A 13,449-nucleotide genomic window follows, 5' to 3' on the forward strand; every position below is an offset into this window, starting at 1 on the left:
GATGCGAGATCGCGGTAATCGCGATGCAAGCGTGCACGCAACCATGTCTCGATTGGCCTGTTGCGACGACGAGCTCGGCACGTATTCTGCCAACGTAGCACATTTTACTCAGAAATACTACAAACCGGCAATGGACGATCGCGATGAAAGGGCTAAGGCAAGATGTCTATACGGAGTCTAGGCAGGTCTAGGTAGGTCATGGCGATGTTCGCCAAAGCCCGGTCGGCGCGTCGATGATCCTTGATAACTCGTAGCATTCTTCCGCACCCGCCGATCAACCACCGAATCAACCCGGTGTAAATCAAGCATGTGCCGCTTGGCGTCGGGCGCAAATGAACCTTGAAAAAGGTTCATATACCCCGAGAATGGAAGATTCGTCCCCTCTCACCGAATTAATTCAACGCATTTGCGTGCTCCTTCAGAAATGATCCCTGGACCCGCGAAGCCATCCTGTCGTCTCCAAGCTTGACAAAACCGGTTGTAAAATTTTATTACCGTGTTTTAATTATCGCTATATGGCACTGAGACGATAGAAAATGTCGTCATGATTAGATGGTTAAAGACACAAGGGTTACATATAATTATTCACCTTTTTTATCGAACAAATTGTAGCCTCGCGTCAAGCCCCCTTGCGCTTGTATATAACAAAGTCCCTAGAAACGGCTTGTTGGGAGCCCGCCGCTATAGTGTGGCATAATCACTTACGTTGTCAGTTTCAAACATTTTAAGATCAAGAAGTTTATGGGTCTTAGTTGTGGTGTAGCAAACGCCCCACCAAAAAAAAAAAAAAAAAAAAACGTAACTTCTAAGGGCGTAGAGAAATTCAGTGCACTATGTACCTAAGTGCCCTTTTCAATGCGCTTGAGTGTGCGTGCAAGTGTTATCTTTGAAAGTTACCCCGCACTGCGGCGCTGGACATGTGAAATATGATCCGCGTATTGTAGAAAGTTCGCACTGTCTACAATGGTTCAAGCTGTATAGTTTATTCAGCGCGTAAAGAAAGAAGTTACAACTCCACTGACAAAGCCGAATATTCTTCCTGATATTGTTCGCATAGTATAATTTCATCATTCCAAATTTAGACATATAACGTATTGTAAAGAAAGTTAATGAGATGCTTAAGTCAATAAAAATATATTGGGTGAAGTTTTGCGCTATTTGAGTGTAAGTGTTGCTATATCCGGTTTGTACGATGCAGAAAAAATATCAATAAATATTCAGGTGCACGCCGAACTTTTTGCAATGTCAAACACTCTAATCAAGATGTCTTGACATACCTCAATTCAACATAACCTTAATTGTCTCGTTTCTTATGTATTTTATATTATAAAATAAAACACGACAAGATTGAAGCTCATGTCTTGAAGCTATATTTGTGAGCATTCGCAGCACCGAGTTGTCTCATTTCTGCTCGAGAGCAATAAGCTATGTTCTTCAACAGACCGAATACAAGTGAAAATAAAAAAGCCTATAGCATTAACTTACTAAATTTGTACAAAAGTTTGGGCTACTACGTTTATTTGTCCGTCTAAATATTTAACATCAAAGCTTGTGATTTCACGCATCAAATCTCTAACACTACAAGCAAACCCGGTCAGTACCTAATTCAGGACTTTCGGTGCTACACTTGCTCTCTTTAGCGGTCACTGTTGGCCGTTTTCTTACTACCGAAGCCATTACCATAAAAAGAACGATGGACAGCCATGCTGTCGCGAAGCAGACGTACAAGTACGCTGGCGGATGGTAGTCAAGGAACTGTCCGACAAGCAGAGGTGGTGACATGGCCCCCACCACCCCCGCCACTATTATGAGCGACATCATTCTGTTACTCATTTCCACGTAAGACGCTGTCCACGCCACAATAGCCCCGTATACGGGCCCTTTGCCGACTCCCAGCAATGAGACCGACACCCAAAGCACGATCTCCAACGAGGATCCCCAGATGAGAAGAAGGGTCGCGGCGACCGCGAGAATGATGTGCGATACCACGAGCATCTGGAAGGAGGTGACCTTGAGGGTGACTATGGCGGCCATGATTCGGCTAGCCGCGAAGGACGAGAAATAGACGGCTGTCAGATGGGATGCCGACGACTTGGTTAGATGGAGGTCACATTTGACGGCGTACGCTGTCAGCATCTGTCCTGTTGTGCACTCCAGGGCAACGTAAACGCTTATGTGGGCACACAGCAGCGTCAACAGGACTCTGGTAAAGCGAGCGTTGTCGGCTGCTTCTTTTTCGCCAGATGAGACTTCTGTTGGTGTGGTGTCCTGGAGTTTGAAGTCACCGTTGTCCACAAGGTACAGTGCAATCATAGAAACTAGGGGTATGAGGTAGAATCCACTTGCTATTCCGAACGCGTACTGGATCCGGGATTCTTTACTGGTAGCGTTCTTTCTCTGGGTCCATACGTGTACGGTGTCGTTCAGAAAGTCAACAGTATCATTGAATGTGGCGTCCAAGGGCTCGGAGCTTGAGGAGGCAAGCGTAGACAGGAAGGGTTCGGCGAGCAGTGGAGCAGCCAAGGAGCCTATTCCGAAGCTCAGGTGGTACACTTGCAGCGCTGGGTTGCTATTTTCAGGCCATAACCGCATGGTCCATACGTTGGCTCCTGCACGACAGAATAATAATAATAAAAAATTTTGGGGACGTTAATATGAGATCTGCCATTGAAGCAGAAAATATGCTCTTGTTGTCTCTGTGCTTAATAAAACTAAAATTCTTACCATGTTCGGGTGTATATTTAGAGGGCCACTCCTGCATAAATATAGCGATCGTTTGTCTTTATGCCTCTCGCAAGCTTACGTACCCTGAACTACGATGCTAAATTATAAAATCAAAATAACTAAGATTTGATCAGAAAATTAATTTGAGAAGCTGATATTTTTATGCATGTATTTTCGTGTCGTCACTAGAAGAAATCTGTGATCTACAGAGATTCTATAGCCACTAAACGTGACGCTCGCGCCTTTTTTGTTTCCACTCCTTACCTTCATTGAGCCGCACTGATAAGACACCCAGTATGTATGTCGGACCAGAGTCTCCTGTATAAGGTCATATTGGAAGCTCTGTTCGGATAAACTGACAGATATCTCAACGATCGACTGCAAGAACATTGGAACAAAACGAAGAAGTCTATCTCTGACCATGTAGGGACTCTCGTCCGAGACTGTGGTTGTGAGCCCTACTTCATAAAAGGCACTTTATGGGCGCCCAGTGTCGACCCTTTAATTAGTGGAATTGTTGAGGCGGAGAAAATTTCGCTACTTGATGACAAGTGTATTAGCGCCCCTTCCGCTTTTTTTATCGTTAAAGAGCCATGCTACTTGGCAAAGTAGCCAATGTTATGAGAGATAATTTCCACAAACTTTTTGCGAGATTTTTTTTTAACCTTGGTCCTGTTTTTTTACAAAGAAGTAGACGATGCGTTACTTGTCAGTCGTTGTTGTGTTCGTCCATCTATGTGCCCTCTCTGTTGGCCCTATTTGGTAAGGCTGATATGAAGCAGAGATGCGTTGAGCAGAGCGACGCGACCGATGCGATGACAGCACGCGGGACTGAGGGACGCGGAGGAAGAAAAGCCATAAGAAGACGGCATTCTGATCCAGCTACGTCGCGGCTCGTTTATCGAGTTGCAATACGGGAATTTCTAAGGGCGTTTTTGATGCTTTATTCTTCAAATCGCGCGCGATAATTTTGTGGAAACTTCCACAAGGAAGTAAAGGTACCTTCCAAAAGGATTTCATAAAAAAACAAAAAACAAAACGAATGAACCCCATTTTTGCTGGAGAGGTTTTTTAAGAGCTGTAGTGATGACGCAGAAGGTTTATATCCAGAAAACGGGCAGGCTATGCCGATGCACTTATTGCACATTCAAGTATGCGGTCGGAACAAGCAGGGAGCTCGCCTTCAATCCAACGTTGTCTTTGAGGCACTGTAACAATAAAGTGTTAACATGAAGTGTTAGCATCCTAGGGCATCCAGAAACAGGCTGCGAGTAAAATATGTGGGGTCTTTTTGTATCGTAATTGAGGTTATTATTGCTCTAACAAAGCTATGTTAATTCTGAATACTTCAACTGGTATGTTTGTTTTGTTCTCCGTAAATGTTTTTGACATTGTGTCACCAAAATTTCATGCACGTATTCCGTGACCTATTTTATAGCCTTACATTACTTCATTTTCGTAGAGAAACGTTTATTAACTGTGCTCCGTTCACCCGTAAGCTGAGACTGCACCCAAAGCTACAATCATGATGCCACTCCCCCACTAAACTTAGCGAAAAATGCACGGACGATCAGCGGTCAAGATTTTGGGAGGGGGCCGGGGGGTTGCGTTAAACAGCAGTTTATCCCCAGCCTTATCGAGCCGAAAATAAGCTGGGTAACGTAAGGTACGCTTGCGAGGCGAGATAACATCATTGGGGCGGCGATTTTAGCTGTGCCCTAATATAGACAATAACAAACTAACGAAGACTGTTGCCATCTACTCTCACCGACAGCTCAAGAGGCGTGGCGAGTTTTAAACATTTCATTATTACACCGCAGTCAATCAGATTGAGTCATGGGTCGACAAGAACGCCAATGAACAACTCGCGAAGCAGGAAACTTCGTGATTTAAGACCATATAAGAGGGTCGTCGTCTTTTATTAGTATGTTGTTCCGCGGCCTCATTGTCCACTACTGGCTAATGTTGAGACGACAGGACTGGATATTCCCCGAGGATTTTAATATCTCTGACAATAAATCAGTAAACAATCTGGGAGCCAATTACTAACGATCTCTAAAGTTCATTATACTAAATATTTGCCTATGTAAACTGCCGCATATACGTGCAATATTAAGTATTCATAAAATAAAACGAGGACTTCTTTGTAATTGGTTATATGCCATAAGCTTTAAATAGAAAGTCTCGCTTCATTTATGTTGTTCGTTATATGTCCTATGATATAGTAAATGTCCGTGCATCATTGAACTCGATAATGTGTATTATTATTGAAAACGTGTTTGAATTGCGCAGACATTTTATATTATTTTTCTATGCTTAATCCTGCGTGCATAGATTTGTCACAATAATTTTTTGTATGTGCTTAACCATTTACGGGTTTATGACGACCTCAACTCGTCACGAGCGATTGCCACTTTTTTGCTTATGACGAGCTCACCACGTCATGGGTACTTTGCTACTTTCTAAATGGCTGTTGACGAGCACAGCTCGTCAAGTAGCGTTTTCTGTTTAAAAACATCGATGGCAGCATCTTTTTTCATCCACGCTTTTCTTGAATGACATTTTTCACACTAGATGGCAGCAGACGTTCCTTGTATGCTCTCCTTGTTTTTTGCGTCTCGCCCTGCTGGCATGAGATTTTCCCGCGCTTTTAAACAAACATGGCATCATCCGTGCGTCGTTCGAGTGCGGTTGATTATCATCCGTCAGATGATAGCGAAAGTGATGAGGATGTTGACTTCGATTTTGATTCTTCAAGTGAAGAAGATAGTGACGACAGTCTCAACGACAGCGAGTCAGATGACGAAGAAAGTATCGATGAGATGATCGCCAGCTCCCGTGCGTGGTGTCGCATAGACCTCAAAAATATTCCAGCGAGACCTCCACGGTTTCAATTCAAGGGTCCATCGGGACTGACGTTCACAGTGAGCTTACCCCCCAGCCACTAGAGCTTTATGAGGCTTACTTCGATGATGAACTGCTTGATGTTATTGTAGTTGAGACAAACAGGTACGCATCTCAGTTGCTGAATTCATGGAACCTGGGCAAGCATTCTCGCTTCCGAAAATGGTTCCCTGTTACGCGTGAAGAGTTGCGTGTTTGTTTTGGCCTCTTGATGCTGCAGGGCATTGTAAAAAAAACCAAACGAAAGGCTGTACTGGTCGAGAAGCCGCCTGATTGAGACCCCTGCCTTTGGTGAGATAATGCCTGCGAACCGCTTCCAGCTCGTCATGAGAATGCTGCACTTCGTTGACAACACGACCATCCAGAACTTGGAAGGACACCCTCAACCTCTGCTCCGAAAAATCTGGCCAGTGTATCAGGAGCTTGTGAAGAAGTACCGTACATTGTACGTGCCTGAGCGCGACATAAGTGTCGACGAAAGCTTGTTGCAATGCTTTTCAAGGGACGGCTCAGTTGGAAACAGTACATGCCTCTAAAAAGAGCAAGGTTCGACATCAAGTCATTCCTGCTGTGCGAGTCGGAAAGCGGCTATATATGGAACTCTATAATATATACGGGAAAAGGCACCGACCTGGAGACCTCGTCAGTAGCAACGGAAAGCTTCGGAATGGCAACAAAAGTTGTAGTGAAGCTTGTGGAGCCTCTCTTGGACAAGGGCTACTGCATCACTACAGATAACTTTTACACGTCCCCAGAACTTGTTGACTTCCTGCTCAAAAGATCAACCGATGTTTATGGCACAACACGAGTGACACGCAAGAATCTTCCTCCTGGCCTAGCCACCACAAAGCTCAAGAAAGGCGATATGCTGGCCTTTCAAAGGGGCAAGTGTTTGCTGATACAGTGGAAGGACAAAAAGCTGGTAACGGTTTTATCCACTGTGCATAGTGCTGAAATGGTACCATTCATTGACAAAAGGGGCAACCAGCTCATGAAGCCTGAAGCTATCTTGGATTACAACCACACAATGGGTGGAGTGGACAGGGCAGACCAGATGCTGTCTAGCTACTCAGTGCCACGGAAGCGAAAGAAGATCTCGTACAAGAAGATCTTTCAGCACTTGTTGGATGAAGCGACATACAATTCATTTGTCCTCTATCAGAAAGAAGGAGGCCGAGCATCCCTCATGGACTACCGGCTGCAACTTGTTGACGAGATCATCACCAAGTATTCAGGGAATGGCAGTGCCAAGAAGAAAGGGCGGCCAGGATGTCCTCTGAACATGAAGCGGCTTACTGAGCGCCACTTCCCGTCGCACATCCCGCCGACAGAGAAGAAGCGAGAACCGACACGCCGCTGCATCGTCTGCTACATGAAGAGAGACGGCAAGGGGAAGAACATCCGCAAGGAAACTAGGATCTGGTGTAGGTGGTGCAAGAAGGCCTTGTGCGCAGTGTCGTGTTTTGAACGTTACCACACCGTTGGTAGTCTCCAATAGTTGGGAGGGGATCAACGGAGGAATTGTGCATTTTGTGTATTGGTATACATAACCAACTCTTTCTTTCCGGAGTTCAAGCAATGGACAATACATAACGGCCAATAAACATTATTATCTGCTGGAAAACGTTTGCAAAGGTGTTTTCGTCTTTTAGACATGTTATTGAAGCATTTCACGCTATAAAAAAATTGAGCCATTTTGGTGCATTTTCTTTTTTTTTATTGAGCAAGCGCTACCGTCACTTGCCGTTGGCTTTAATCGCGTTCAGTGCAAATAATGTATTTGTATTGCCACTGATGTTTTTTTAAAAAATAAAACCTGTTCATGTGTTTATATTTAGCAGTCACTGTAAATATGTAAGTTAACTTCGTTAAACCTTAGTTAAGTAATGGAAGTGTGGCACGCAGGCGAAGGGGCTGTATTGTTTTACATTTTTGATTGCACAAAATTGATGTTACTAGCAGCTTATGAAACAAATACCTAGTTACAATCCATCTTCTCGCTTCGTGCTTCCTTCTTTAACTTTCTTATCGGTCGATTTCGTGATCCTAGTGGTTTTGGAGTGATAATAAAAACCTCGGGACTTGACGAACCCGGCGTCTTTCAAATTGTCATTGACGGGAGCTCTTTTGAAAGCCCAGGTGAAAGCAATCTGTAGAGTAGCTTCGTCATATAACGCCTTATAAAACCTAAATACTGAGAGGGAACGAACCTGTATCAAAGGCGCCAAAGCTGAGTCCACCAATGAACACCATGGCCAGCGCCAGTGCGAGAGTTCCACTTATGGGAATCAAAAGCACCGTTCCGAAGGCCATCAACATTGTCAGGATGGTGACAACCTGCGTGTTGTAAGTGTCGTACAACTTCCCACCTGCAAAGAGAGAAATTCTGGGTTAACATTATAAAACTCACGCTCCGTTTCACTTCGAACGCAGCCGCGACGCTGCGAGCACAGGGAGCTAATCAAGCAGCGTCCAACGTGCATCGTCAGGACCCTCGTGATCTTTTTGAGCTTGCGCAGCAGCAACAAAAAAGAAAAGAGGTCGCAAGATTACATATGCAACCACGAAAGGCAAACTATAGAACACGTTATATTAAGGTGCACGGGGCTTCGTCCCACCCTCTTGGGGAAGATGACTACGGATTTGGAGGGTCACGGGGGATTCACAGACATGGATGGACGAATGGATAGGGAAAGAATTGTGGTGAATAAAAGCTTGGGGGAAAAGATCTAGGGAGGGATAAAAAAAATACAGATAAAAATAAGCAATGGAATCACTTGAAAAAGGGTAGGGTGGCGGGTTGTGTACTAACAAAATTTATACGAATTAAGAACAAAAGAGAAGGGATGATGAAATCTTAGGCTAGGTGGCGCAAGGTGCCGCTTGTTACAAAGGGTATAGCAATTAGCATTCTTCCATCCATGCGGTACATTCACTGTGAATAATTGGTTTCGTCGCTGATATCAAACACACAGAGACGATGAACGCCACGACGATGCCTGTTTGGCGCTGCTTGAATGACTCATTGAATTGTAGCATCGGCTGCTCTAAGACCTTAAGTGAAAAATGCGCTTAGACCTTTGCATTCCTGGTCAGCCGGGCGAAAAATGCCGATCCACTGAGCTGTGGAAGCGTGCGAAGCGTCCGATATACAGCACAGCAGATGAACAGCGCATGCTGAGAAGGCATTTCACAGCCTAGCAGACAAAAATAAGAGCGCCAAGAAGGTCATATATATATATTTTTAAAGGTCTATATAGTAGGCTTGTTCGATTTACCTGCACTTCCTACACCGGTGCAGAAAAGCGTACGCCAGAGTACTTCCGGTATGTTTTATTGATATACGACCGAAAGTTCACCGCCCTACACCTTTCTGCGCCGGTGCAGGAGGTGCAGGTAAATCGAACAAGCCTACTAAATCATTATGAAAAGCTAATTTTTCACGAAGGGTTTTGTTGTAACATGAATCCAACGGTCAACGTTCCAGCTTCCTAGTAACTCGACCATGAAACCAACTTCGAAGTTAAAGCTAAATTTTAACACAAAATAGTTACTACAATAATATTTCTAGCTTTGCACGTTTTCCAATATGCACGACAAAAATACAAGACATGTATGTAAGGTGAACAAACATCTTCTGCAGTTCTGCGTTCTTAAAGGTTGCCGTACTTGTTTTATTTTTAGCTGTGCTTTCTCGTAGATGGTTGTTTTTTGATCCGACTAAAAAACCTTAGTTGGGAATGTTGGCACAAAAGTAACAACGTTTCTGAGGGAAAATCCATAATATCACCAGTTTGCGTTGCAATATAGACCCCGAGCTTCATTTCTCTCTTCTATGAGGACTTTCAAGATTAATTCAAAAAGCGTTACTTCATATAATACTTAAAAGGACAATGAGATGAGTTTTGGGATGGGATAAATTAAAATTTTACTAATCACATATTGTTTAGTGCGCCGACAAGGAAGAAAGCCAAAAGCTTGCCTTTCTGTAGAAATGTTCGAAGGTATAGCGAACTATTTTTTACTTCCTTTCCTTAGAAAGCTCTCCCCTGAGTTTTATGGTGTGCCAGAAATGCACGATGGAAGCTTGAAGTCGCCGCATCCGGTGCCAAAGCGCGTCACGATCACGTGACTCCTTATTTCAATTTTCAGTTGAGGATCAAAGCGAAGAGGAAAGAACTTGAAAAATAAGTTTATGGTCCCTTTAAATTTGCGTATGGTAACAATTAATTAAATAAAACAGGAAAAAGTTTTCCCTATTAATATAATTTAGAAACGCCCATGACATCCAACACCTGTTCTGCAGTGACATTGAAAGCATTCTGGAAAGGAAGGCAATGGAGAATCGACTGAGTCTGACAGAAGACCAGAAGGTGGACTTTCATGTTCTGCGTAGTCCTGATACGCTTGAGCAGGAGACCTGATCAAGCGTATCAGGCTACGAAAGCTCTCATGAAATTCCTCAGGAAGACTCATCTGCACCGAGGATAAGTGAAGATGGACTAATATAAAAAGATACACATTAGGAAATTCTTATTTATTTTCATTCTATTGTTATTAATTTTATCTCTCTTTTTTAGTCGCTACCTATTTCTCTTTTATTCCTTAATCTTTTTTTCTTCTAATTGTGATTTTTCTTTCACTTCCTTGCACCGTGTAGCATACCCGTAATAGGGGCTGGTTGACCAGATTGTTTAATAAACACCAAATTTCTCAAAAAAATATCTAAACAATTATAAATATTGCTATTTCTCTACCAATGAATGAACGTCTGTTTTCAGGAAGTACAAAGAAACCTCTATTACTAATACATGAGACATGTAAAATAAAGACTAAGAAAAAGTATTAATGTTATAAATACCTCAACCCCAGATAAAAATTAAAAAAAACATATATATATATATATATACATATATATATTTTTACCAGAATCGACATATATTAAATATTAAATTAGCCCTATATTCTATATTTGATCTCGAAGCATATATTGTGTTACCTTATGTGCATTAGATACGGCAACAATTCATGAATGTGGCGTACGGCTAGATTTTGAGCTGTAAGTACGTCACATCTAAGCACTTTATAATTTCAGATGATTTTTGATCATCTTGAAATTAACACGCAAAATACGTGTAAAACGACAAGTACGACTTCCGCAGCAGCATACCCAAATCCTTGTGTAGGAGAAGACATAGCGTCGTCGCAACGTGCCAATCGAAAATGCGTTTGGGGCTTGGCGCATGCGGAGAGGCGAAGATACTATTTTATACGTTCACAAAGCTTTTTGGCACGCTATTGTAAAAAGTCATTAATATATTTCCTAGTGGACACAATATACACCGACCGAAAACTTGGTGTGGTATGGAAAAGATACTCTCCAATAATATTTTATATTGAGTCATGCGTGGAAGTAAGTGCAGCGAAAGAGAATTTACTTTTAAAGGTGCCTCGGTGTTGTTTTGCCAAATTTAGTATAATCTATTCGGAATACTAATGCATAACAACGCATACAATATACTCACCGATTAATGAACCCAGGAGTTCAGCAACGCAGCGTATGGTGATGAAGTGGGACACGGTCTTCACATCTGATTCGTAGATCTCCGCCAAGTCCAAGAGCGCCACTGATGTTAATGCCATGACCAACCCCTGACGACGCAATAAATTTACCGTGGTTTTATTACCCACTAATTTTAATAAGCTATAATCATAGATTACACTTTCAGCCCAATACTTCCTCATGCCATACAAACTAGCGGATCATTTCGTACAAACTATATCAGTGGCATGTTAAGGGTGCCCTACAATGCACGCGTACTGCACCGGTTAATTTTCGAAACTACGGCGGAGACACCTGAGGCCCATTGGAACTGTTTAATCTTCCGCGCCCTGAACAGACATACACCACATTTTGTTGCTTTGCTCTACGTACGCTGGCCCTGACAACGTAGCACATAAATGTTGGCGCAGGGTTTAGTCTCCTCCGTTAAAGCAACAGAGAAAGTTTTAACCAATCACGATCTAACACTTTAAGCCCGTTCACACATGACTAGACCATTTTTGAAACGTCTGCGCCAACGATTGTCCGCCATTGCTTGATCATATATTCCTAGCATGTATTGGACACGACGGCTGCTTCAGCGGTCGGCGTGAACTCGGCTCAACTCTTGTCGAAAAACGAGTGTGACGTCAGGGTTCGTCGAGGACTCGGATGCAATTACGCGCTTCATGTCCAAGCAATCGCAACCGCCAATATTGCTTGATGAACTTTTGAAAGTGCTCTATTCCGGCAAAAATTCAACACTAGGAACAGCGTTCAGGCAGCGCTGACGTGAGCGTTCTCTAGCGGTTATGATGCGCTGTATCAGGCTGCATTGCTAATAAAACACGAAATCGGCCCTTCAACAGTAAGTTCAGCGCTATTCGACTAATAAGCCCGTTTCGCTCGTCCAGAAGTGTAAGGCCAGTCCATAAGACGGAAGAATATAACTATGTGATCGAGCATAAAATTCCAATATAACGTTTTATAATGCACGAGCCACGGTCGTTTACAAGCGTGTTTCGGAAAAAAATAAAGAACAAACCAAGAAACAAACCAAAAACGTAGCTCGTGCTTCAGGGTCCTATAAAATAATACGAATGCATTTCTTTTAAATTTTTGTTTTCGTTATTTTTATTCGCTAATTTATATCCACCAATCAAACTATTGATGCTTAGCGTCCACCAGCAACGCGAAAACGCGTAATTGCCCGTAAGCCATAGCGACAGAAGAAATATTCGATTTTGCACTCAGCCAGAGGTGCTCCCTAAACTTAAGACCTGCAGTCCGATCGTTCTGGGGTAGCGCTGTGCTGTATGCTTAAATACACTGTTATAAAAAAAAAAGCGACCATAAATATTCAGGAATGTCTACGGTGTTCTCAATAATCTAGAAAACATACCATCCCAAAGATACCCAAGTTGCAGTTGAGGGTTCGCCCAAGTTTGAGCCAGAGTTGCCCCCGCTTCGACATCATGTCCTCACTGGCACGGCTCTCTCCGTTAAGGTGGGACCAACGGAACTGAAAACGTTTTCCGCGTCCAAGCTCCGCAACCCCGCTCCCCGCCTTTATCAGATAGAGGGGCACGCCGCTTATAAACCCTCGGGGTAGGGTTGTGGATAAGATGCCCAAACTTTATCTACGTCGACCGCGCTGCCTGCCAGCATGTTTGTGTTGCAAGAAGACCCGTTATTGCCATAGGCTCGGACGAAGGCATGTGAATTCCGCGTGGGCAAACGCCATTCGCAAGCCCGTACTGACTACGTAACAATAATGTCATGCGGACTAAAAAAAAAAGTTTGCATGTTCCTTTTTCAGAAAGCCTAAAAGAAAGCAACAAGTGTATGCTATCTTTGTTTGCTTTATCACGTACTCAGCTGACAGGAACAAAAAATGAAAGACGTTTACAAATTTCTGTAACGCGAAATTAGAGCGCAGCCCTTGAGAAGAAGAAGGGGATGGTATAAAGGGAAGGGTGTGCCCCTTCTCCTCCTCCGTATCGTCTTCTCCTCCCCTCTTCCTCTCCTCCTCCCCTCCTGCTCGCATCCTCCTCATACTCTCCCCTCCTCCTTCTCCTTCCCTCCTCCTTCCACTCTCCCCTCCTCATCCTCCCGTCCTCCACCTCCCGTTCTTTACCTCTCCTCATCGCCTCCTCCGCTCCTCCTCCTCTCCACTCCTTCTTCTACTCTCCCGTCCTCGTTCTCCTTCTTTCCTTCTCCTCCTCCGTGCCTTCCCCTCCTCCCCCGTACCGTCCCCTTCTCCTCCTGTGTACCCTCCC

General features: G+C 43.6%; 1 protein-coding gene across 1 annotated transcript; it reads right to left on the reverse strand.

Annotated features, from left to right (window-relative positions):
* Nucleotides 1-1,578: 1,578 nt before the first annotated feature.
* Nucleotides 1,579-12,738, reverse strand: LOC115315620 (sodium-dependent glucose transporter 1C-like). Its single transcript, XM_029974828.4, has 4 exons — nt 12,573-12,738; nt 11,154-11,280; nt 7,839-7,997; nt 1,579-2,609 (listed from the first exon to the last, which is right to left on the reverse strand). Exons 1-4 carry the CDS (start codon nt 12,645-12,647, stop codon nt 1,579-1,581), a joined length of 1,392 nt encoding a protein of 463 aa, XP_029830688.3. The 5' UTR covers nt 12,648-12,738.
* Nucleotides 12,739-13,449: the final 711 nt, after the last annotated feature.

The sequence above is a fragment of the Ixodes scapularis genome, unplaced genomic scaffold (assembly GCF_016920785.2).
Source record: "Ixodes scapularis isolate PalLabHiFi unplaced genomic scaffold, ASM1692078v2 PGA_scaffold7__128_contigs__length_106722199, whole genome shotgun sequence".
Classification (NCBI taxonomy): domain Eukaryota; kingdom Metazoa; phylum Arthropoda; class Arachnida; order Ixodida; family Ixodidae; genus Ixodes; species Ixodes scapularis.

What these genes read in the sequence shown, in the direction of transcription:
- LOC115315620 (XM_029974828.4), bottom strand. Translation starts at nt 12,647, where the DNA reads ATGATGTCGAAGCGGGGGCAACTCTGGCTCAAACTTGGGCGAACCCTC. An exon ending in ACTTGGGTATCTTTGGGATG is followed by an intron (nt 11,281 to 12,572) that starts GTATGTTTTCTA and finishes TTGCGTCGTCAG; the next exon opens with GGGTTGGTCATGGCATTAAC. An exon ending in CTTTGGCGCCTTTGATACAG is followed by an intron (nt 2,610 to 7,838) that starts GTTCGTTCCCTC and finishes TCTGTCGTGCAG; the next exon opens with GAGCCAACGTATGGACCATG.